This window comes from Peromyscus eremicus, chromosome 10 (genome assembly GCF_949786415.1).
Source record: "Peromyscus eremicus chromosome 10, PerEre_H2_v1, whole genome shotgun sequence".
Classification (NCBI taxonomy): Eukaryota; Metazoa; Chordata; class Mammalia; order Rodentia; family Cricetidae; genus Peromyscus; species Peromyscus eremicus.
The window spans coordinates 20,815,826-20,842,893 of NC_081426.1; the positions used below are offsets into that span (position 1 = coordinate 20,815,826).

General features: G+C 43.7%; 1 protein-coding gene across 1 annotated transcript in view; it reads right to left on the reverse strand.

Annotated features, from left to right (window-relative positions):
* Window positions 1-27,068, reverse strand: part of Abca13 (ATP binding cassette subfamily A member 13) — a 422,866-nt gene that overhangs the window by 339,489 nt on the left and 56,309 nt on the right. The window contains exons 8-15 of the mRNA XM_059275000.1: window positions 24,340-24,473; window positions 17,630-17,794; window positions 16,107-16,306; window positions 7,381-7,508; window positions 6,546-6,646; window positions 5,970-6,143; window positions 4,030-4,235; window positions 3,238-3,377 (exon numbers count right to left, since the gene is read on the reverse strand). Coding sequence (XP_059130983.1) covers window positions 3,238-3,377; window positions 4,030-4,235; window positions 5,970-6,143; window positions 6,546-6,646; window positions 7,381-7,508; window positions 16,107-16,306; window positions 17,630-17,794; window positions 24,340-24,473 — 1,248 coding nt within the window. The remainder of the gene's footprint in view (window positions 1-3,237; window positions 3,378-4,029; window positions 4,236-5,969; window positions 6,144-6,545; window positions 6,647-7,380; window positions 7,509-16,106; window positions 16,307-17,629; window positions 17,795-24,339; window positions 24,474-27,068) is intronic.

Consider the following 27,068-nt stretch of genomic DNA (forward strand, 5'->3'; position numbering starts at 1 on the left):
AAATATAATACCCTTGATTTAGAAGATAACTTTCCTTTCCAAAAGTCAGGTAAACACAGTCAAGACAAATAGACATCCATTCTCCCCTTGATCATCCAAATGACAGGAAACTTGGAAGGTAGCACCTTCCAATTCTAGGTTCCTTAACTGATAAGACACTGTGCCTGGAGGACTTCTAATTGGAAGATTAAACACATGTCTTTTTCTCCACTCATCCCCCAAAGGTCTGTAAAATGACAAGAGAAAACAGAGGGTTATTTAGCCTACAGATGAATTGGACAGAAAAGGAAGGAGCAGCAGCTGGCAGCTACTAACATCTATCTACAAGTAGGAATGCAAGTGGACAAAGGGGATCAATCGGCCAGGGCAGAAACACAAAAGTCAGAGCTTGTACTTGAAGAAGGGATGCCTCAACAGGTCCTTTTTGTAACTCTTAACAAGATCCATGAATTAAAGCACAAATGTCTAACTGAGTATGTAAGAGGTAGAACTAAAAATGGATAGTTATGTTGAGGTACATTTTTTAATGAGGGAAACTCTGACATAGTCTCTCCATCACCCCAGATAGACAACTCCTCCTCCATGTCAGCAGAAGACTAGACATTTGCTGACCTAGGGAAATGGAATTGACTGGAATTAAGCTTGGAGTATCAGTACATCTGATGGTGTGAATGACACACCCCTACTGGAAATATGGAGGATTACTTAATCTGATGGTTCTCAACAATGAAGTTCTCATCATCTCCCTTGTTTACAAGGAATCAGGTCTTCCCATTTCCACCTGAGTGATGTCTGTCAACAGGCTTCTGGAGAACTCTCTTTTGAAAGCTTTAGAGAAATCAACTTATCCCAGAAGAAAAAAAAAAAGATACACATCTGTACCAAGCTGTGACAACCAGCCAGCTGCGGGAGAGATGGCTTACAGCCTGATCACCCCAGCAGGACAGAGCCCATCAATTGACTAGAATCCCTTGCACATAAACTTTCCTGTGAGCAGTAAGTGCTTTATTCTTACACAGAATGGACATCCAGAGCATCAGAGCATCAGATCCTAAAGAAATTTTCCACATAAAAGAGAGCTCAACAAAAATAAACATAAAATCATCACTCAACCTGGGCATGATGACACATACCTTCAATCCCAGCACTTGGGAAGCAGAGGGAGGAAGATCTCTGTGAGTTTGAGACCAGCCTGGTCTACAAAGTGAATTCCAGGACAGCCAAGGCTACTACACGGAGAAACCCTGCCCCAAAAAACAACACCAAGATCATCACTCACATTCTTTAAAAGAGGACTGTTTTGTGGTGAGGATATAGTTGCAACAAGAGCAAGAAGCTATTTTCAATGAATACCTACAGGGCCTAGGACAGTCCTCAGAAATCAAATAGCTGAAAAATCTTAAGTGTTTTAAACAAAATTAAGGAAATGTCCCAGAAAATTACCCCAAAATATTATAAAACTAGAGAATCATATCAGAGGAACAACTGATGGCTAACAGACATTCTAGAATGACAGGAAAATATAGGGTTTAAGTTACAAAAGAAATAGTGTATTATAGTTTCCAAAGTATTCATTATCAAGTCGAAAAGACCTACTGAGTATACAGCATAATGCAGTTTTCAAAGTTCATATTCACTGAAGTCTCCAGGAAATTTCAGAATACTGGAACTAAGAAAGGAATCTTGACATTATCTGTGAGAAAGGAAAAATACATTTGAAAGATTTTTTTTTCTTAATCCAAGACGTTTACTAGCAGGAATAGAAAAATAAAGACTACCAGCAAGAATAGGTGCTGAGAAGGAAAATGGGATGGTAAAGGACAACAGCTAACATGTGGGGTGATCATCCAGTCCAGGAGGATGCTTCCAACAATCTAGTACCCCGAAGTTCAGAGCTTTCAGAGTATAACCTTAAAGAACTGCAAAATGTGTCTGTCTTATGGGGTACAGGTTTACAACTGGGAGCCAAGGAGGAAGGCTCTCTGGCAGTGTGTAAAGGCAGCAGTTTGGAGAAGGAAAGAAAGAAAACCAGAGAAGGAATGAAAAATTTCCATTGCTATCTGTGAGTTCTGTGAGCTACATTAATGACTGACCTGGCATTACATGCCCCCTGGTGCCATAGAGACATGGATATCATGGGAGTAACCAACCATCTCCTTTTCTGGTTGGATTTAAGTTATGTTCCACAAGATGAAACCCATACCTGGCACCATTGTTGAGCCAAGAACCTATAACTAGACAAGACAAAGACTCTAGAGAAGAACCTAATACTATATTTCACTAAATGAACGTAGTATTAAACTGACCCATAAAGATTTATCATTATATTCATAAATCAATTCATCTCTCAATCCTTATCTAAGAAAATTCTGCTTGCAATAGATGTTGACTAACACAGAGACCCACAAATAGATGAAGGGTAGAGAATAAGACACTTCAAAATGCTCAGCCCTAAAAGGAACATACATACCACACCCTCCATCCCAAGGCTCAGGGATCGTTTTAGAAGAGGGTGTAGAAAGAGTGTAAGAGCCAAAGGTGGATGACTTCAAAGAAAGAGTGTCTTCTAGACACAGCAGGGCAGCTGCGCATATGAAGTCACAGCAGTTGTGACAGCATACCCAAGACCTGTGCAAGCCCAAGCGAGAGCAAATCCCTGCATGGAGAAGAGAGTTGAGCATACAATCACACTCCTTGCCAGAGAGCTACTGGCGATTGTTAGCTGCTGGGAGAGGTAGAGACAGTTTTCTCCGGGAGTATAGCCTGTAGTAAGTCAGCCATACTCAAGTGAAAGATCACACACTCAAGGGTATTTATGTAGCTCACATTGGTCTTGACGGGTTCTAAAAACTTACAAAAGGACACCAAGTTGGATGAGGAGGGAAAGGAGTGGATCTGAGAAAAGTTAGAGGAGGCATGAATATAATCAAAACACTCAGTGAAGTAATACAATTTGAAAAATAAATGTTTTCATCTAAACAAGGACAATTTTGAGGGTGAAAAAGATATTTATGACTAGTGCTGGGAGAGCCTGGCCAGATGAAGGACTGAGTATGGGAGTCTGACCACAACCTCAATGAGACCATGAACACAGTAACCATAATAGCTAGCAGGGTTTGGAGGGACTTCCACTTCAGCCTTCCCTCCATGATGCATAGCAACACTTCATAATGTAACTCTATCTTTCTAAGTGGGGAAAACACCACACATTCCTATCATCAAGACCACCCAACTTACACAGCAGACTGTTCTGGAAACTTCCATGCATGTTCACATATTGAGCCAATTCACACGTCTTCCTTATGATCCCTGAGAAGATTTGCCAGTATAACACTTGCTGCAGGGACCCTTGTGCTTCCTCAAGGATGTGAGACATCCTGAAGCCAAAAGAATACAGAAAACCAGAACTTACTAACAGTTTTCACACCGACATATACTTACAAGCCCACCTAAAGACCATGCATGCAAATGTCTGACAGTCCACATAAAGAAGCAATTAGAATCTCTTAAAGAGCTTACTTAATATTTATTCATTTATTAATTCCTCTACCCTGATTTGGAAAATGAAGGAAAGCCATTTATGATAATACATTAAACACAAAAAAAGAGTAGAGAAAATAAATACAACAACATAAAATAAACTTTGAGGCTGAGAAAAATACATCCCCATTTGATATATTTTGGTATAGGCTCTTTAGAAGCCACAAAAAGTGGCTATTGATGTAAAGGGTCATGAAATAGAAATAAGGTAAGCTCATTTGAATAGTCTCCTATATGAAAATTCTAACTATGTGAAAAACATCAGCCTTGGTTACACACAGACTTTGGGTTTGTCATGAAAGGTTGTCAGTGGTTAAACATGGAAACTGTTTAATGTGTTACAGGTTACACATTAGAAACTCTCTTAGATTAGCAACAGGTTACTTCCCTTCCAGTATCTTTGTATTCTGTTTTTTAGGGATGGAATATATGATGGACATCCTGCCAATGTCAAAGTCCTGAAAAGTTTCTTATCCAACACATACTTACATTGTGGAGACAAGCTGGTACTCACAGCCACCAGGAGAGATACCATTCTCAGGTGAGGCAGCAGCTCCTGGCAGCTTGAAGATCTGAGAACAAGTAAAGTTCACTTCTGACAGCTGTGTCCCAAGATCTTGCCAGCCTAAATGCCCATCATGTTCTGAAACTGGTCCCTCTGTATGTCCTGCAATGACTTCTTGCAAACTATGACCCTTAAATGAAAAAGAAAACATCACCTGTCAAAATCTAAGCCGTTTCATGTGGGCACTTCAGATGTCACCCCTATGCTCAATTATCAAGGTTTCCATGTAAACAGTAGGAGAATGATCCCGAAGCACAGTTCTAGACATGAACTTTTATTCGTGTTCAAATTTACAGCCCCCAAATAAAGTCTTACCCAATAATAAAGTAAGGTTCTTATCTTCCACTTTATTAGGCACCTAATAGATACTCTAGTGTTGTAGCCATGTGTGTTGGATGGTCTCCCCAAATGTGGTAAAGGGACACTTAACCAAGTCCTCAAAAAAACAGACCTGATAAACACCCTCTTGGTAACCCTCTCCCATCCCTCAAGGCTGGGCTCTGACTCTCACTGGTCCATAAATGCAGCAAAGTGACTTGTACTAATTCCAGTCTGAGTAGCTGTCACATAATTTGAAAACTTCCCTTCTTGCCAAATTTGGAATCCTTGAATATTAAGAAAGCCCACATGGGTTTACTATAGAGAAAAGATAAACCCCACAACTTTGGTGTCTAGCTAAGCTTCCCAACCCCAGCCCCTATGACCACAAAATCACAGCTGAACATCTGTTATCCTATGAGAACTCCATCTGACTGAGCCCCCTTCAGCCCCCAGAATCATGAGAGGTCATAGAATGTGTTTTGTTTTCAATCACTGAGCTTTGGAATGGTTTGGTAAGACAGATCACCTAACTTCCAGCTGAAAGGCTTTCTCATACAGCTGAAGAAACATGTCTGCCACCTGCAGATCCCTCTGAGTCAGTCCCAGATCCACATGGGCTTTTCCAGTGCCTGCATAACTTCAGACTAACTTTCTGTCTAACTAGCATCCTCTATGACTTTTATTAGCTTCCTAGTTTTCCTCCACAATTAAAACTCATAAACTTCTTTGGGGAAACTTCCAGATGCTCAGCTGCTTTGCACTCATGTTATCTGCCCTGCTCAAGCCAGAGAAGATCTTCATGATTGTGATGCACATCCCTTGGCATGTGTTAAAGATGCCAAGGAGACAGTGAGTGGCTTGACCATGCACACACTCTTATTTACTCTTTCATTTTGCTCCGGCATCATTTCTATTTTATTCGTTTCATCATTTCACTCATTTCATATTCTAATGCATATAAGGAAGAATTTTTTAAGGGACAGGGATTTGTGACAGGAGCAAAATGATAAACCTAAGAATATGCATTTTAGTTCGTGGTAAGAAAGCATGTGCTAAAGTTGACATAATCATCTTCCTAAGCATTCCATAGTCTGTATGAATGTTCAGCATGGTTGCCTAGATCCTAGGAAGTGACAGGAGAAGAGGGTAGCTTTTGAATTCTCTCATCACTAAAGCCATAGCTACAAGATGCTGTACAATTACAGACTGCTGACGTTCGCTCTGCACTTTTCTTACTATATGCAACTAGAAACAGAGTGGGCAAGGGACCAGGCAACCTGCAGGGCAGATGTGTGTTTCTGAAAGTTTGCAGTGCTCTGCGATTGCCAGGTAGGTTGTGGCAGGGAGTGTGCACCATCATACCCAAGTAGTCAGGAGGGATAGAACTGATGAGCAGCCCCCACTTGGGTAGCAGTACCCTTTCAGTGATGTCAATACTTAGCAAGTTCAAATCCCAGGGTCAATATTAGCATGGTGGGTAACTTAACCTTTAACAGGAGCCCAGTTGGTGCTCTGTTGGAGAGATCTAATGGTGGGTACTTACAGCATCCTTCACTGCGAGAAGCATCTCCTTTAAAACACTGGTCTCATTGAAGGAGGGAATGTGGCATAGCACTCCCCAGAGACTCCTCCAGATGCTGGCGTTCCCAGTGGGGAGGGCTGCCTCCTGGGACAAGTGTCCATTCAAGCAAGTGGTAGAAGCATTCTTTGTCAACAGCTGAAAAATTAATGAGGATGGAAAGAGGGAACATTTAGGAATGCTCACTGATGCTCCCCATGGAATCAAGAACTACAGATAGAAACAGTAATCATGTTCAATTGAAGCCCAGAATTCTTCAAAAACCTGTCTATTCTTCTTATTTTGCCCGTAAAACTCACAGCAGACAAAGCTAAATATAGTTTGGGTTTTTTAAAATGTTTTGTGAAAAGGGTTTGTATATAATCTTTACCTGCCGGGCGGTGGTGGCGCACACCTTTAATCCCAGCACTCGGGAGGCAGAGCCAGGCGGATCTTTGTGAATTCGAGGTCAGCCTGGTCTACAGAGCAAGAGCCAGGAAAGACACAAAGCTACACAGGGAAACCCTGTTTCAAAAAAAAACCAAAAAAAAAAATCTTTACCTGCTTTAGTCCCCAAAAGAACACATCCTTTTCTAGTCTCCAGCTGTCAGGAGCACCAGGTATAAGATCCGTTGCTGACATCTCCAGGTAACTGAGGACTCCTGCAAGACAGAAACATGACTCACTTTCCACTTGACTTAGGCTTCTTTAATCATGGCTTTTATCCATAACCATGAGACACTAAGGTGAATCCCAAAAATATGAATTTCAGTACACGGACTGTTATTTTATCCTTTCTGAGACTCAATAGTGTGAGTGTTTTGTCCTGAGAGCAGTTTCTTCTAAAGCAATGCCCTGTTTTCTCTCTTTTCCCTAGGAGGGAGAAAAGAATTTGGCCTGTGAAGGTCAAAGTGTAAAGTTGCTTCCTTTGAACTAGGGCAGAAGGAACACCTGGCAGTCAGTGGAAGTTCAAAAAAGGGCATTCTGCACTCTTAGAAAGATCTAGACCCACGCAGGCTCTGAACAGCAGAGAGGGCAGGCAAGCAGAGGTACCAATGCCCTTCTGCCCAGTGTCCTGGGTGCATTTCCATCCAGCACCATAGGGCTGGTGTCAGTGAAAAAGTTAAACCATCCCATGAAATGGCTTGCCCTAGACCACACAGCAGGCTCTGCTCAACAGCAGTCATGCGGCCTTTATTGTGACAGCAGCCTGGCATGTTCTCTGTGAAATATTCTTGAGGGTGCTGTAGCAGTAAATAAGAATATATGACACACCAACAAAACTCAGCTCAAAACTTCATTAACACATCAGGAAGGCACAAGTCCGCCCACTTTCCAGGAACTGTTTCACTTGCCCATGGTCGGTGGGTGACAAATGAAAGCAGAGCTAGTTCACCTTGAACAAAACGCAAATCCTGGGCGACCACATTCCTGAGAACAGTATCCAGCAGGGGCAATCTCTTCAGAACTGGCCACGGGAACAGGTCTGACACCACACGCTGCAACTTGCCCAGATTCTGGAATCTGGGGGCAAATAAATAAATAAATAAATAAATAAATGCACCAGCTCAGAAGATGAAGCCAAGGGAAATGCCCCACTGCTTAGGGAAGTGTACTCACAGACTGAAAGGCCCACTGCAGCATCTAACAGGGTTCCTGACAAACTGCGGGGTCAGCTGTTGAATCCTCCACTGGGAAGCTTCTTTTAGGAAGCAGGCCCAGATTAAATACTCTCTTTACCTCCAGAAATGTGTGAAGCAGGTCAAAATTGGGATGAAGCATCAGTTGACGTTTACAAATATTTGCGTTGATGAGAATGACAGTTTATGCCTATCAGCCCAGAACCTGGCAGGCTAATGCAGAAGTTCATTGTGAGTTCAAGGCCAGTTCAGGGAGACTTACTTTTTAATGCCTTAAAGCTTACAATTATGAAGCACAGAAAATTAATCTGACTTTCAAAATATTGACCCATCAAAGGAATAAAAGTGGCATGAAAGACCCGTCAAAGGAATCCTACATAGGCTAAGTTAAGAGTCTCTAAGATGAAAGGAAGAAAAAAAAAAAACCTGTAAGACTGCTTGACACCTCCAGTGCCTGAGGGGTCGGGCTAACTAGGCAGAAAGAGCATTCAACCCGGGGCCTGCTGTAAGGAAAATTCTTTTTAAGATGTTTGCCTTGAAAGCCTGGCAGAAAAACCACTGAGAACTGAATCTCCAGCAATACCCATCTGTCTCTGCCTTCCTGCTTGGGGAGCTGGGGCTACAAGAAGAGGCAGAGGCCCAACGGATGCTCTGTCTTAAAATCTGTATGGAAGGATGATGCGTGGCTCAAAAGGATGCAGGAAGTAATGCAGCTAAAAAAGTAAAAAGGAAATAATCTGCGAACTGAGACTGAGAAAAAGCTGAAATGGAAACCGGTGTGGGAGAGTGAAGAGCCACAGTGAGGAGCAGGGCTGTGCAAAGCAGCCAACCCCAGGCTCTCTGCATCTTCACGGGAGCATACTGCATCTTCAACCAGGAAAAGGATGGCCAGATGAGGGACAAAAGATGAGCGATGTGGCTACTAAGAGCCCAAGCACGACACTCTCTGGCCTGAAACCTGGGTGCAGCTGCACTGCTTCTCTGTATCTGGACTTTTTCAGACCTGCTCCACCTGGCCCCCTCAGAGCATCTCTCTCACCAGTGTTGGGTAAAGTACAAGTTTGACAAATAGTGGCTTCCGTTCTACAGCCACTGTTGGATTCCATCACTGCGGAGAGGGTCCTGGTGGTGTTTCTCCTATAAGGAATCAGCAGGAAGGAGAAACTATCCCCAGTCCATCACCCTGGATGTACCAAGCTCTCTCTACCCAGCCTGAACGTTAGCTTCTTAAACTGAGCCTTCCAAGGGATGAAGCAAGGAGAGATGGCTCACTTTCTAAGACACTCTAGGTGCTGAGAAAAAAGCAGACGGGCTCATGGAACGAATGTGAAAGGGGGAGACAACTGTGTCTTCTTTTCCCCTCCAAGTGGAAAAGACCACCCACCATGTGGTACGGAATCTGAATCTGGGCTGCTTCAAGCTCTGACAAACAAGCGATTTCTAGGACCACATCTGTAAGCAAAGAGCTCTATGTTTGTCTGGCAAGTCAGGCTTGCTGGAGTGCGTAGGGATACCCTACAAATCCATGTTGCCAGAATCTTTGCTACTCATCAGAGCCCAGATGAAGAGCTCCCAGGGCCCAGCCACCCAACTGGCAGGAATAGATGACAACATCTCAAGAAAGAGAGAGTCTGCAGTGACTTCAGAGGAAGATGTGAAAGATTGGCTGTGGAGACAATGGATTAAAAAACAAGTGTGATTTCCTAGCCAATACTTGGGATCAGAGACAATCAGTTTCCTGCCAAGGATGAATGAGAATCTTACAGAAGCCTGGCAGCAAGTGGCTGCTCGATTTAATACAAGTACATATACTGAGAAACAAACAAAGCTTAAACAGAGACATGAGGTATAGCAGAAGCAGTGGCAAAAGTCCCTAAACACCCAAGAGTGCTACAGGGACCAAACAGAAGAGTGGTCAGTCATAATCATGACAGGTAAGAAAGAACACCAGAGAGAAAGTGGCCAGAGTTTCAACCACACATATCCACGCTGAGGTGGGACTCCACAAGGAGGAAGAGGAGGAGAAAGGGAGGAGGAGGGTAGGGGAAGAGGAAAAGGGAAAAGAGGAAGAAGAGGAGGAAGAGGAGGAGAAAAAGGGATCGGAGAGGAAGAAGAGATAACTCCACAAACAGTAGAATTAATGAAAGGGATTACGAAGAATTGAAGGTTGTATAAGGGACATTTGACATCCATGTAAGAAAATCAGTGGGTCTGTGAAGAGGAGAAAGATGGAGGAAGGTTTAGGAGATGGAAACAGAAGCAGAGACGGAATTGGATGTTAGTGGAAGAAGTGAGAATACCCTCCACTGAGCAGGGCCATTGTCTGTTATAGGGGCCTTTCTGTCCATCAGAGCAGCTTAGCAATGCTAGCAGACTAACCTTTCTGTAGAGTGAAGAGATGAGGGCACTGGGCAGTGCAACATCTCCAGAAGATCACTGGTTTAGGAACTAGGTAAAGCCTTAAAGACTGTCTGGTGGCCATTACCAGACAGCATGGCTGAGGCCCCAGGGAAGCTGACAGAAGGGCCAGAATGGCACAAGTGATGATCTGCCCAGACAGGCATGGGGAGGGGGAGGGGCAATTCTGCATTAGGTGTAGCACTGGTGGTGTCTGAATGGAAAAGCAGATTCCTCGGGCCGATTGCCTTGTACACTCAGCAGCAGACAGCAAAGGCGGTGTCCAGGTCTGAACCTGACTACGCAGAAAGGTTGGCTGTGGCTTGGTGGACAGCACATAGTGAAACCTTCAGCTTCCCTAATCTGAATGAACCAAGGACCAAGTGGATCTTGCTTGGATTTCATTCTTGTGTGTCAGAGAACAGTCAAGACCCCAGGCTGAAGTGTCGGGAGGCCTTTGGGGTCTGTAAGATAACTGAGGTGACTTACTATAGTCTGTCTATTGATGCCCATTATGTAACTGTTGGTCCCTTAGATTTCCCAAACAAACCAACTGGACAGTTTTTAAGACCACAATATAGTGCCCTGTGCCTGAAGCTACTGACATCCCTGCCCTTTGTCCTTCTCTCTTTCAAGGCACCCCTGTGTTATTATTGCTAGCCGCTTCTGGAGTCACATGACCACACGCGCAGTCAGCAGTCAGACAAAATGCTTAGTCACTCCAGGGCCTTGTGTCCTACGTAATCCGTGTGCAGGATGGTCACATAATTTATGCGTATGCATGGCATAGCTATGTAAGCCCATATGTGCATGCGCAAGGTGACCTACAAAAGCAGGCTCCACCTGCTCCCCACTCTGTCTCCACATGTTTCTCTCAGGTAGGCCTACTCACATCTACCCTTTCCCTTCCCTAATAAAAACCCTTATAGTGGGTTCTGTTGTACCTCGTGTTTTCTTGCGCCTGGTAAATAAAGTCAGTAAATAAATAACACTGGTGCCGTGACAAAACAGGCTCTCCTGGCACACCTGTACCAGGATCCTGAACCGAGGTTGGTTCATCTACAACTACCCTTCCACCTGCCTGGCCGCCAGATCAATCCGCACAACAGCTACTTTGATTGGTGCGTTTCCCTTTACCAGTCAGTGTAAACACTTCCCTGGACCCGTGGGAAGGACCATTGATCGTCCATCTGGTGTCCCTCTGATGTCCTTGAAAGTGGGAGTACCCCCATCCACGGTCTATCAGCTACGGTCAGCCCCCATTGCTGACTATCTCACACACACACATACACACACACACACACACACACACACACACACACACACACACCGCCATACCCCACGACTGTGGTCTGAAGCCTCATTTTCGTTGGTCTCTCGTCTCTTGGACTCTCGTCCTTCGGGTTACCACCCCGGCGCTCACTCTTTGTTTGACAGAACACTGAGTGACTTGTGCCATTGCTTAATTGATCCTTGCTTAATTAACTCTGGGATGCCTGAGATATTATAGCATTGGATCTCGTTTATTTCTTTTTTCTCTCTGCCGCAGCCATGGGGAATAAGGCCTCCAATCCCATAAGCCCCACTTCTCCTCTGGGATGCCTTTTAGAAACCTTCAAACCTCTCAGCTTAATGCCTTACTTACAGACTTTTAAGCGTATCCGCCTCTGCACTAAAAAATGGTCTAAATATCCTTTAGATAACAATAAAAATGGCCATCTAATGACTCCTTGGACCCCAATATTTTACGGGAGTCATCTAACTTCTGTCAGCGAATGGGCAAATGGAAAGAGTTACCTTATAGCCAAGCTTTCTTCTGTCTCAGCTCCAAACCCTCTCTTTGATTTGTATTCACCAGCCTACATGTTCCTAGCTATGCAACCCGAACCAGAGGAACCTCTCACTACTATTTTAGACCCTGCTAATGAACCACTGCCTTTCCGACCTCTCGCTCCTTCGGCTCCTCCAGTGACTGTTCCTTCGGCTCCTCCAGCCCCTTCCTCCTCTCTGCTACCAGGCCACTCCAACCGCCAGACTCTGGCTCCCACCTTTACTCCTCCTGTCATGCGTCCTCAAGCTGCTAAGGAACCCCACCCTAGTCAAACCAACCCAGAGACCGTCCTCCCTTTGGGAGAGGTAGCCAGGGTGGATGGACTAGTTAAGGTACATGTCCCTTTGTCATTAGCAGAACTGTCTCAGATAGAAAAAAAAATGGGTTCCTATACATCTAATTCTAACACTTTTATTAAAGAATTCCAGTATATCACCCAATCCTATAATCTCACCTTTCATGATATATACATGATCCTAACTAACAACCTACTTCCTGAGGAGCACAGATGAGTTTGGGAACTGGCTAGGATACATGCAAGACTAATGCAGCACATCCTCCCAGAGCTGAGGCAGTTCCCAATCTGGATCCACGGTGGGGTTATAACAACTCAGGTGGCTCTCTAGCTAGGGATCAGTTTATGACCTGCCTCCTAGCAGGTCTTTGTAAGGCTGCCCTCAAACCAATAAACTATGAAAAGCTTCAAGACATAGTTCAGGACAGACAAGAAAATCAGTATCAAGTTTGACTTACAAAGGCCCTCTCACAGTATACTAATCTAGATCCTGAGAGCCCAGAGGGCAGACAGCTCCTTATGACCCATTTCTTTTTGCAGAGCTTCCCTGACATTAGGTCCAAGCTTGAGCATCTAGAGAGAGGACCCCTGACCCCACAGGCAGAAGCCTTAGCACTGGCTTTTAAGGTGTACCATGGGAGAGATAAGAAAGCCCATAAACAGAAATACCAAATGCTGGTCAAGGCCATCCAACCAGCTGCAGTGACTGCCCAAGGGACTTCTTTTAAATGCAGTCAAGAAGGTCACTGTATTTACCCTGCCCCATATGGGCCTCCTGATCTGTGTCCAAAGTGTCACCAAGAGGGCCATTGATCAGTTGACTGCCCCCATACATCTCATGGCATGGGAATATCAAATGCAGATCACCCTCCAGCCGACCTTCTAGGTTTGGCCATGGACAACCGAACTTCTAGTCTTGGCCATGAATGATTGAAGGTGCCCAGGCTCTGACCTAACAACTGTCCTCTCTCACAGGGAGCCTCTGGTAACCATTACAATATCGGGACAATCAGTTTCCTTCCTCATGGATACTGGGGCACTTACTCTGTTCTGAAGAAGCTTTGGGGACCCATATCTCCTTCTCATCTCCCTATTGTCAGGGTAGGGAGACAGCTTTACTTATCTCATCAGACCCCACCACTTAATTGTATTTTCAGGGGTATTTTTGGTCATGCCAACTTTCCCTGTGCTCCTAACAGGAAGAGATTTTTTAGCCAAGGTAGGAGCTTCCATTTCATTTGCTTCCCCCACTTGCCTGACCCCAGACTCACCAGAGCTCCTCTTTTCCTCCTTGTAGCCACCCACCCCACTAGCTCTAGCATGTCATTTCCTTTGCCAGCCTCTCAGTTGGACTCCCAAGTCTGGGACACCCAAAACCCTTCTATTGCTAGGCACCAATCCCCCATTGTTATCCAGCTACAGGACCCTACCCAGTATATCACCCAAGCTCAGAACCCTCTCTCATTCCAGAGCCTCAGGGGGCTTAAACCTATCATCTTTGACCTTCTAAGAAAAAAGCTATTTTGCCCAACCTTTTTTCCTTTTAACACCCCCATACTTGCAGTTAAGAAGTCTAATGGAACCTACTGCTCATTAACTCTGCAGTGGTCCCACTCTATTCTGTGGTCCCCAATCCTTTTACACTCCTCTCCACTATCCCTTCAGGAACCTCTCACTTCTCAGTTCTGGATCTCAAGGACGCTTTCTTCTCTATTCCTCTCAGCCCTCAGTCTCAAAATATCTTCGTTTTCACCTGGAATGACTCAGACACTCACCTGTCCATGCAGTTGACCTGGACTGTCTTGCCACAGTGATTCAGACACAGCCCATACCTGTGTCAGATACTGGGGTTGTTGAAGCACAGGCACTATCTGCCCATACTACTAACCAACAGGCTGAACTAATAGCTGTCACCCGTGCCTCCCAATTAGCACAGGAACAATCCCTAAATGTTTACACAGACTCCAAATATGCTTTTCACATCCTCATGTCCCACACTGCTATCTGGCAAGAGCATGGGCTTCTTGCAGCAAAAGGAGGATCAGTATCTAACTTAGGCCAAACAATGGCCATGCTAAAGGCTATGTTTGCAGTATCCATCTTTCTACCTCCTTTGTGCCACTGCTACCCACAGTCCCAAGACCCCATGGCCCAGGGCATCTCCCCAGTCAGGAGACAAGACCCTCAATAGAAAAACTTACATCCTAAGTGGACTCTAGAAAATATGAGAGAGCTTAAGAAATTTAGAGTTAGTCTTCACTACGCAATCATAACAATAATATATCCTCATATACTTATGATACTGTGGTACCATTTGCATTCCACAGATCCAGAATCTCTGTATTTGAACAAAATATTGTGGTTTAAACAAACTTTTTGGAGACAATAAGGAATCTGTTTTCTTCTGAGGAAAGCATTAATTCCAGAGGATCATAGGATTCACATTAGTACAAACTGCTACACACACACACACACACACACACACACACACACACACACACTACCACCACCACCACACACTATATATATATATATATGTACACACACATGCATCTACTACACAGAGATACATACACATACACAAAGATACAAATGCATACACCATACATATACAACTATACATATCACACAAACACATATATATATATACATATCATACATATACAACACACAAACACATATATCACATACATATGCATACAACCCATATGTACATCAACATACACACACATATATATATACATATATACATGTTCATATATATATACATGTTCATATATATATATATATATATATACATGTTTATATATATATATAAAACACTCACACAAAGTGGAGTGCATTGGCCCTGGAACAGAAAACTGAGTTGTGAAGCCATCACTAAGTACATCTCAGACACAAGTACATCTGTGGTTGAACTAGCAAACAGGGTTGTAGTTATGGCCTGGTCCCACACATGCCCATGCAAGCTGATCTTTAAAACAATGTTAACTTCTGTAGACCTTTTGTACAGTAAGTCCTCCTCCAAGATGACCCAGAAACTGTTTATTTTTGTCTAGCACTGATCAGAATTCCTACCTAGCAAATACCCTGCTCAGCCCCCCTACTGTTTAAAACGCTGAAGACATTGCCACTGTATAAAACCTTAATGCACATTCCAGAAGGCTGGGACTTGTGCTTTCCCATGTTTCAGCCTTGTGTATATATTAGTTACCCCTCCCCCCAACAACAACAACAACAGCCAACTTCTTTGTTCCCATCCAGGTTGGTTTTATCCTGTAGATCCACAGCACCTAAAGAAACACACTAAGACAAAATACCCAGTCTTATAAGAGAAGCGACTATTTGGGTAAATTAATCTTGGTTATATTAAAAATGAAAAAATCCAAGTTCCACCTTTTCCACTGCTCAGGTATGACTGAGCCTGTGTGAATATTTCAGTTCCGTACAATCCTTAACTAGGAATACAGGATGCACCTCATGGGAAAACAGGTCTAATGTGCATGTGTTCATTTTAGGCAAAGACATCCACCTGAAATTCAGGAAGCTGACACCTTCTCCAATGTGATTATACTCTTGTAAGACTACTTTCTTTGTTTGGTTGGATTTGGTTTGATTTGGTTGGTTATTTTTTTTTAGAAAGGACTACTGTCACCAAGGCTGAGATGAACTCCTAAGCTCAAAAGAGCTCACACCCCTGAGTGCTAGGATGAGAGGTGTGTGCTACCACAACCAGGCAGCACTTTAGACCGCTTTACATATTCACATCCATGTCCAGATGACTGCATAGGTCTCCTGGGGTGATCCATAATAAAAAGTCTCGGGTTTCCATGTACTACCTTAGAATCCACATCTAGCTATGGTTTTACAGGATTTGTTTCTAACAGCATCATTGCACATTCCTACAATGTCAGCATGATCAAGCCTACTCAATGACAAAAGACATACAGATGCCTTACATCTGTGGAAGCAGATGGCTGTCTCCAGGGCCATCCGCTGCCAGGCTGTCACTCAGGATGATTAGGGCAGTGTGCAGGACTTCCACCACCTTCTGTGGTTCACTTCCCTCTTTAAACTGTTCCCTAAGGGCTGCCAGACTGTGGCTGACACCTGCAAACAGGTTCTGCAGCAGACGACCCTGCTGCCACTGGTCAAACACCTGCAAATTTAGAAACAAAAGTAGATTATCAATCCTATTAGAAGTACTGTGCTTAAGAAACAGTAACAGACCATTAGAAAGGACAAGATTTTTTAATTTCTGATCAATTAAAATATCTATTATAATTGCATTATGATTTCATGTCTACTCAAAAATTAAAGATTATAAATGTCAACAAGAGACACATAGCTTATTTATTATTCCCCTTATTCTTTTTCTCATTCCTCCAAGAGCAACAAGAAAAGAAAAGAAGGGAAAACTATGCATTTCATTTAAAAAGATCTAACTTGAAAACTGAACTAGCACATTGAGGATGGTTTGAATGAAATTAAAAGTTTTAAAATATATTCTGTCATTAGTCATCACTCTCTGAGTGCCACTTTGTGGCAGATCTGGGGACAGATACTACAGGCAGCTAGCCATCATGTTGCACAAGTGTCTCATGCCCAGATCAGACAATGAGTATATGCATGAAGGAAAGGCAGGTAGACTGATGAAGACTTGACTAGCAGCCCAGATTAACCCTTTAATGGCTTTAATTAACCCTTCAGCACTATCTCTTGGCCACTTTAGTGATAGAGAAGTTACTCTCTAACAAAGTGAACATATTCTAACAAGTCATGCATATTTTTCTGAAGATTTTTTTAACCTACTACTTGATAGTCTTCCCTTTATCAGTCATGTGTGTTTGGAAGGGGAAAAGATTTTATCGGGGTGAGTTTTCCAAGGCAAAAAGGATGCACGTGAATATGCTATTTGACAAAGAGTGGGTGGTGCTATGGTGGGAGTGTGGCCTGCTAGTGCCTATGTATCTCAAGGAACAGAGCTGTGAGCAGGCCAGGGCCACTGTGAGCTCTGGAGGCTACCAACTTTCTATTGATCAGGGTATTCTGCTATTCACCAGCATCTCTGACATAGCCCCCAACACACACTTCTCCTCTTATGTCTCTGGAGACAGCTGATGTGCCTTTAAATCACAGTCATTGTTTTTGCCCTTTTCAAGGAAAAAAATAAGACATGAGGCAAAACTAATGCTTGCATGACATTTAAAGTGGCACAAGGAATCTCACATGCCAGCAATACGGCATGGATCTAGAGCTCTCTTAGCTAACAAGTGTGTATGTGTGCCTAGGACACATGCTTTTGGTGGCTCAGGGCTGTGAGTTTGATGAGTTAAGGCTGTTGGATCATGTGAGAGTAGGTCACAATGACCAGATGTAGAGGTCCTAAGGTCTTTCCCAGGAAAAGTCATGGAATCACATAATGAATGACATGAGGGGGGAAGACCTGGTGCACACAGAGCATCCAGGCTCACAACAGCACCTGTCCGTAGAGTTTCAGCCAGCTGACTGCATGGGTGATATAGTTCTTGACTCCTGACCACTTGGGATGACAGTCTGCCCGGTAACCTTTGTTCTCAGCTTCATCCTCAGAAGTGTTGGACAAAATGGAGCATATCATCCTCTCCAAGAAGCTGTGTGTAGGAATCTGGAAATAACATGAAAAATACTTAGAAGTGAAGTAGTTTTTCCTGTAATGTTTTTCTTTCAAAATAATACCCCAGTCTTGCTGGAGTCAAAGCTCATGCATTCATCTGAAGAATGCTAAGTGTCTCTCAATGTCTGTGCTATTTGTCCTGAGGGGAGGCCTCTGTACTTAAGGGAAAAATGGATCCTACTTTTAGAAACAGGGGGAGCTGTTTCTAAAAGCTCAGGAAGACACATGGTTGAGTCAAACATTGTTCATCCTCATTCTCCCACCAAAAGCCATTCTGGGCCAAGCCAAGTCCAGCTGATGCTTTGAACTAACAGCAGTGCTTTGCCAAGAACACTGTCGTTTCTAGTTATTGAAAACAGGCAAAATAAGAAAGATCAACATTGAATCCTGGTTAGACACTGCTTTACCATTTTGAACCAATTCTCTTGTGTATATTAACTTCTCTACAACTGCTCTACACATATGTGCGGCAAAAGGAGCTGTGTCCACTTACTGGAGTCTTACAATAACTGCAGTGTCATCAGAAGTTCTGTTGATGGTTGCCTGTGGTGGGAATGGTTTCATCGCCTGAAAATGCCTACATGGAAGCCATCACCCAAAAGGCAACAATGTGAGGAAGGGGAGCCTCTTGGGCCCTCTACAGTTTGGAACTGGTATTCTCCAGAGACCCATGGGGTATTATTAGGAGGTGCCCTTTTGGAGGTGAGGCATAGGAAGGAAAAATCAGATCATCTGGGGAATTGGGACCCTGCTTCTTCTTCTGTCTTTGTTTCTGAGCCATCACCAAGTAAACAGCGTCTTCCACCATGTGCTTCCCACCATGATGTGCCACCTCACTGAAAACCCCAAGAGCACTGGGACCAAGGGACCCATGACACCCCTGAAACTGAGCCAAATAAACCTTTCTTCTACTAAGATGATCGAAATCTCAGTTGCTATAGTAATGGAGAGGTGATTAGCATAGGGGCCGATGAGCTCATGAGGAAGGAGCTGTCGTCATTGGACTAACACTTCTTGTATGAAGGAGGAACTTGATGAGCTTGTCACCCCTCCCTCGAACAATGTGAGGGCACAGAGAGAAGACACTGTCTTAGAACTAGAGAGTGGACTTTAACCAGACAGCCCGTCTCCTGGTACTCAGCCTCAGACATTCAGCCTCCAGAGTTACGAGAAAGGAGTTCCTGGAGCATACATCCCTCGAGCCGTGGCATTTCAACAACGAACTGGACTAAGACAATGGCCACCATCAAGGAACAATAAAGTGTCTTTGCTCATCCCACACTTTCCTTTAGGGCTCAGATGAAAACTATTCACTGGTGACTATCAAAACCACAGAGCCCCTTGCGTCTTTGTTTTTGGTTGTTGTTTTTCCTCTCTAACTGAAAGTAATATCAAGGTCATGCATCCTGTTAGGAAGATAAGGCCTTGTCCCTGCCTAGACGCTCAGTCTGTGAGAGTAGCATGTGCAGACAGCAAGTTCCCTTTGACAGGCCCTATCACAGAGACTGAAGAGATCATGGGAACACTGAGTCTGGAGCAAGGTCATGGGGACTCCTAGCACATGGAACTCAATCAATCATTTTTTTTGGGGGGGGGTAGAACCTAGCATTTTATTTAGATCTTCATTAAACTGTTGGAATTGAGAACCAGACATACGTAATAAACCTCCAAAAATAGATCCTGAAAGGCACTTTCTTGCTTAGGGCAAGCAGTCATGGAATAAGCATGTAAACAAGCTGGCTTCTCTGTACCACACCAGCCAAGTCAGCTTTCTCCATGTCCAGCCATGCCAGCTCTGCCCTCCCTTCTGTTAACACCAGCCAGACCCCCTATAGGTCTAACCCAAGGTTTTTCTGTAGGACACCTTGGCCTACCTGGGAATGCTGGACACATGTTAAAGGAATCATGGTGTTGAGGAAAAAAAAAAAAACTTTTAAAAGCTACCATCTGAGGTGATGGCTTCTCTGTACTTACGCCATACCCCAGAATACAATAAATAAGCAATTAGAAAATGTTCAAGTATGAAGGGCTTTCCTCCTCCCCGCCAAAAGCACTGCTCTCTAAAGGAAGCTGGTGTCTCTGTAGCCACACCAGCTGTTCAGAAAGCTCATTGGACCTGGTTTTGAAAATAAAACAGAGTTAAAACCCTGGGAGGAGCTATTGTGCAGTGTGGAGTACTGTCTTTCTTATAAAGAAAAAAGTTACCTGGTACCAAAGTGTGCAACCTACAGACCCTCAGGTACTGCCCCGTGACTTCTCTGTATGACATCACAGGGTGCCAAGTGCCTGGTTTTCTAGACTACAAGTTGGTGAGGTTTGGCTAGTGCTGAAACCATGCACAGGATTGGTTTACTAAATAAAACCTTATTACGTACGTCCTCCAAAGACAGCTGAAAAGTGGAGAGATTTTGATTTGGTGCTGTTTAAGAGGTGGCAATTAATAGCATAAGCACCAGGGAGACGGTTTAGTTGTAACTGCCTTTTTTTAAAGTCAGGCTAGAGCTCCAACTGAAACTTGCGTTTCATGCGAGATTGACTGGATAGGGAACACTCCCTGACACAGAACTACATAATTAGAAATGACCGAGTTACAGGGAGGATAAGGGAAGGGGCTTCACATTCAATAAATAGAGCTCAAGACGTTACAAATTCATGCCGACAGGGCTATGGCATTGCCAACGTCTATAGTCAAACCACAAGTACTTTACGTGCACATTACAAGGACATTTTCAGCATCTGGTGGGAAAGTAATTGCAATTAGGACTTTGGAGATAGGTGACAGGGCACAAAGGTTCGATTTCAAAGCATTATCCACTACAGTGTTTGTTTCTAGACAGTTACATGGATCACCTGTGCTCACTATATCCATTATAATGATGAACAAACCACCTAGGGACAGAATAGCAAGCCCAACTTACATTCTCCACAAAAGCTAAAATTCATGTCATTGATTAGTGACTGCAACTGATCAGGAGCTGAAAGAGGACAGAAAATTTTAGGAAGTAGGGCCCTTTCCCTCAGAGCTTGAAGGCTTCTCTGTAGCCTACGCCAACAAGTCTAGGGAAAAAAGGCTAACACTTTCAGTATTTAAGCTTTTTAGGCACTTCCCATGGGAAGCTGTCCCTACCAAAGTGGCCATAGGCTGCAGTCCTCTGATAAATTGGCTTCTTCAGATCCAGATCCCTGACAATGACCCCAGGGCGAAGATCAAAATTCTTCTTTACAATTTCTAGTAGCTCTCTCTCACTCTTCTGAGAAGTGCCATAATGGAAAATGGAGATCGACAATGGATGAGACACTCCAATAGCATAAGAGACCTGAACAAAAACCCTCCTGCACAGACCTCCTTTAACAAGGGATTTTGCTACCCAACGAGCAGCATAAGCAGCTGAGTGGTCCACTTTGGTATAATCCTTTCCTGAAAAGGCCCCTCCTCCATGAGCTCCCCAACCGCCATAAGTATCCACAATGATTTTTCGGCCAGTCAAACCAGCATCACCCTGAGGCCCACCAATAACAAATCTGCCACTTGGCTGTAGGTGGTAAATGGTATCCTTGTCAAGGTATTTTGCAGGTACAACAGCTTTGATCACTTTCTCCTTTAGGGCATCCCTCATCTCATCAAGACAAACTTCTTCATCATGTTGCACAGATATAACAATTGTATGGACTCTGATAGGAAGCACAGCACCTCGATCTTGCGTATACTGCACAGTCACTTGAGTTTTAGAATCTGGGTGTAACCAAGGCAATGTGCCATTGCGGCATAGTTCTGCCAGTTTGGCGTTTAGCTTGTGTGCTAAGACAATGGTTAAAGGCATACACTCTTCAGTTTCATCAGTGGCATACCCGAACATCAAACCCTGGTCTCCTGCACCAATGTCTTCCTCATTCCGGTCAAGATGAACACCTTGGGCAATATCTGGTGACTGTTGTTCCAAGGCAACCAACACATTACAAGTCTTGTAGTCAAACCCTTTGGAAGAATCATCATATCCAATGTGCTTAATGGCTTCACGAACTACTTTCTGGTAATCAATGGCAGCTCTGGATGTAATTTCCCCAGCAAGAAGGATCATTCCAGTTTTAGCAACAGTTTCACAAGCCACTTTGGAGTCGGGGTCCTGCTGAAGGTGTGCATCAAGAACAGCATCACTGATCTGGTCATAGATCTTATCTGGGTGACCTTCCCTCACGGACTCGGAGGTGAAGAGGAACGTCCCCTCCTCAATGAACGCCTCATGGAAGCCATTGAGCTGTCCGTTCATGGCGGCGGCGGCGGTGGCAACAGAATGCTGCTCGGGGGCCACGGAGCAGCGGCAAGGCAGGGCACTGCGAAGCACGCAGAAGGAGGCTTGCTTCTGCTCTCGGCAGGCTGGAGACTCGGAGCGCACCTCAATCAATCATTTTGTGGAGGCAGAAAAAGGTGGTGGTGAGGTGCACCTTAGTACAGGGGCAGTGTATGGTGAGGTTCCCCAAAGGCATGAGAAATGGAGGGACATAAGTCAAGCCTGGCCTGGAGAGGAACTGAAGACATGAACAGTTGACAGACATTCATGGTTTTTTTTTTTTTTACAAAAGTGGAAAGCAGATTCACCAACCCTTAGGTTTCCCATCCCAACCCCTAGGGCCTATGAATACAATCTTTCCAGGTGGTAGACAAAAAGCCTAAACCTGCTGGGCTTCTTGTGTTCACATAACCCAAGAGTCTGGAAGCTGGAAGTCTGAGAATCTTCTTGGCATCTGATGATGGCGTTATTCTTTATCAAAACATGGCAGGGAGTATGCCATGGCCATACAGGGTGAGTGTAGCACTCAGGTCTCTTCCTCCGCTAATAAAGCCACCAGTGTCATCATGAGCTAACCACCCCATGACTTCATCTGGTCCTAGTTACTTCACAATGGGTCTACCTCCAAATTCATGAGTTGGGTTTTCAAAAACCTTGGGGTGGGGGGAGTGTATTCAAAGCATGGCTAATATGTCAGGGAAGGGTACTTACTCACAGGGACATGGAAAATCATGATAAGTTAAATCCCACCCTTAGTACGTGAGTACCTTCCAAGGCTCCAAAAGGAGATATTGGGTCTTCACTTAACATACAAGAAAAATCCTACAGACGTAGGTGGGGTCTGAAAGAAGGAGTTCACGGACCTAGGATGCAGATGTGTGTTCTTGCAAAGCAGAAGGGCTTCCAAATTGTCTAGGGCCATAGAAGAGGGCTCTGCAGACAAAAGGTACCCACAGAGCCTCAGTAATACCCGTGTGAACTATGTTCTAAGGATGGGCTAAGACCACACCTTTATTTTATCTAGTTTAGAACTTGGAGCTCAGTTTTGGCTAGCCCATCTCCTCTCATGTCCATTTTGTTGTTGTTGTTGTTGTTGTTGTTGTTGTTGTTGTTGTTTTGGTTTTTGGTTTTGTTGTTGTTTTGGTTTTTGGTTTTGTTGTGTTGTTGTTTTGGTTGTTTTTTGTTTTGTTGTTGTTGTTGTTGTTTTTCTTCTCCTGGAGAATTCCCCACATATCTGCTCCCACTGAGACTCACTTTCTCGCCCGGAACCATGCTCACAGGTCTAGTAGGTGGACATCACACCTCCACCAGGCCTGGCCTGGCTCCTCCTACTGATGGTTCCCAGAGTAATCAAGTTTGTATCCCTACTAAAGTGCCTCTGACTGCTGAGATAAAATGATAAGGAATGAATGGGGCATCTTGCCAGGTGTGGTGGCACATGACTTTAATCCCAGTACTCAGGAAGCAGAGGCAGGTGGATCTCTGTGAGTTCGAGGCCAGCCTGATAAAAAAAAAGCAAGTTCCAGGACAGCCAGGGTGGTTACACAAAGAAACCCTGTCTTGAAAACAACAAACAAAAAAACAGAAAGAAAGAAGGAAAAAGAAAGGGACATCTCTATGGATTGTTCTACTTAAGGAGCTTGGAGTTGAGGAGTACTCCCTCTCCTTCCTGGCCACCATCTCCCACTGCTACCCAACTCGCCCCGGTGATACACAGTTGTCCCTCCATTTCTTTTTCTTTTCTTTTTTTTTTTTTTTGAGACAGGGTTTCTCTGTGTAGCTTTGCGCCTTTCCTGGAACTCGCTTTGGATACCAGGCTGGCCTCGAACTCACAGAGATCCGCCTGCCTCTGCCTCCCGAGTGCTGGGACTAAAGGCGTGTGCCACCACCGCCCGGCTTGTCCCTCCATTTCTATGGAGCACTGATGTCAGGATCCTCCAAAGATTTCAAAACCCACAGATGCCAAATTCTCTTATTCAAAATGATGTGGTATTTGCATGAGACCTGCAAACATCTGCCTATATATATTTTAACTCCTTTCCAGGTGACTTAAAATAGCTAACATGGTGTGAGTGCTCTGTAGATAGTCACTCTGCAGTGTGGTTTAGGGAGTAATGATAAGGAAATAGGCAGCACATATTCATGCTTTATCTAAAACTTTGGGTCTGCAGTTGTATGGGAGATGCAGATTTGGGGGTCACTATATTGTGACGCCCAATGCCATGAGAAGAAGATAAGTAGGCATACCTCCTTTAGATCAGCTGAATAATTCAGGATATGTTCCATTTGAAGGTCACTGAAACCAAACTGGGACTTGAGATCAGAGTGGACTTTCTGTGGATCCCACACCATATTCTGCAGGGACAGGTGGTAAACGGACTCTGTGAACACAGATGATTTATGTATTAGTTATTTTGATATTCAGATATGCCTATAGTAATAAAGAAAACAATATTCACACAGATGATTTATGTATTGGTTATTTTGATATTCAGATGTGCCTATAGTAATAAAGAAAACAATACCTCTATCTCTAAGTGGATAGAAAATTAAACTTAATACCACTAAATATCATTTGTGGATAAAAACAATGGCTGGAGAGATGGTTCAAAAGTTAAGGGTGTTTACTGCTCTTACAGAGGACAGTCTCAGTTCTGAGCACCCACATGTTGACTCACAACTACCTGTAGGGGTGGTTGTCTGTGCTTTACCCTGAAGCACCGCCCCTAGCAGTCAGTGGGTAACTGCTAGGTACCCACCCTCCCCTGGGCGTGGCCAATGGGGGACCCCCTAAAACCTGGAATGCATACATGCTCGATCTCTAGGCTACCTCATGGTCTTGGATGTTGGATGCTGATACTGCGGACCAAGGCAGAGTTTTCCAGAGAACCACATTGGACCTTGCCCCACCCCTCCTGGATCCTGCTACCAGCTCCCTTATACAAAAGAATAAAGTCCTTTTGACTATCAGACAGACTCTCCGTAATTGCCACTTTAACTACCTGAACTCCACTTCCATAGGTTCTGATGACTTCTTGCCTCCATGAGCACCTAAGTGCACATGAAACACATAAACTCAAGTTTATACACAGATGTGTGCACACGAACACACGTGTAGAATAAATAAATAAATTTAAAGAAGACTAAACAAAAGTTGGTACAGTCTTTACCCCTCACGTGCAGAGTACACATCGCAAGGTCCCTAGCAGATGCCTGAAACCGTGAATAACAAAATCCTGGATATAGCAAAAATTTTTGTCCATATGTACTCATGATAAACTTTAATTTATAAACTAGGCATAGTAAAACATTAAAGCAACTAGTAATATAACAATAATATGCCTCAGTAAAATTGCCAGGGTCACTGTCCTTTGCATTTGAAGGCTACTATTGAATAAAATAAAGGTTACTTGAACAAAAGCACTGCCATGCCGTGACAGCTGGTCTGATAACCAAAAGTACTATTGGCTGCTAAATGACTAATGTGCAGGCAGTGTACATGGTGTGGATATGGGAGAGAAGAGTAATTCCTGCTCAAGGCAAATGGAACAAGAAAGAATAAGATTTGATCTCGTTACTCAGAAGGTCATGCATTTTAAAATATGTGGATTCAGGCTGGAGAAATGACTCAGAAGTTTAGGGTGTTTTCTGCTCTTGCAACGAACAGGGAGTTCAGCTCCCAGAATCCACATTGGATGATTCACAGTTGCCTGTACCTCCAGCTCTGAGGAATGTGAGGCCCTCTTCCAGCCTTTATGAGTACCTGCACACACATGCTTACATACACAGAAACACATCCACATAGGTAAAAAAAAAAATTTTAAAGAAATCTTTAGAATTTTTAAATTGCTTATTTTGCTAATTTTTAAAATTATCTACTTAGTATTTGTGGGCTGCAGTTGGCTGTGGGTAACTAAAACCATACACGAGGGAGAAATAAGGTTCTGGATACCTGAAGTGTGGTGAATATCTCAAGGCCCCCACATGAGTGATGATACAGTTCCAAGGAAGAACTGAAAGTACATTTCCAGAGCTTTGTAAAATTCAGACCAATGAAGCCAGTAATTTCACATCTAGTCTAAAATGCTATCTCAAGGGCTCAACTAAATGAAAGTTAATGTACAGCAGTAGTTTTACACTGGCTTCATACTAGTTAAATATTGAAAACCAGCTAACTGTAGCATCAAGGAGGACTCAATATCAAATAGTCTAAAATGACCTTAAAGTCCTATTCTAAAGGTTCAAGCCACAGGATAAAGTTCACTCAAACTGGGATAATCAAGACATAAAGCCTGTAAGCTGCTCAAATACTCAAGTGGTACCATCTGGAAGGGGCAGCCCAAAGTATGAGTCCAAACTCCGCAAGTCTTATGAGATCTCCAGGGAGCATATCCTGGCAACTGCAAACATAACAGCACTCAAGCCATTAGGGGAACTTTTGTCAGCAAATCTAGCTGATGGATCATTTCAAATCATGACTCTACAGCCGTCTGCCATGGACCATGCAGGTGATCTTTAAGGTATTGTGGTTATGTGAATGCTACAGATAAGACCTATGACACTTTTTAAAGGATTTTTATTATTTTTAATTATGTGTGTGGGTGTATGTTCACATGCATGCGGGTGCCATGGAGGTCAGCAGAAGACATTTGGATCCCCTGGAGCTAGAGTTACAGGTAATTGGGAGCTGCCTGACCTGGGTACTGGGAACCAAACTTAGTCTTTTGCAAGAGCAATACATGCTCTTAACCTGTGACTTATCTCCCTAGCTCTAGTCATGACATTTAAGGGAAAAAAGGAAAAGTTAAGGAAGACAGACCCTGAGAATCCAAGACTTTAGGTTTCCAATAATATTGTCTTTGCATAATGCATGAGATTGTTTTCTGAGATTAAAATTAGCCCTCATGGGATGTCGATGAGATGTCAGACTGAGAATTAAGCATTTCCCACAAGAGATTTAAGTCATCAACAAACAT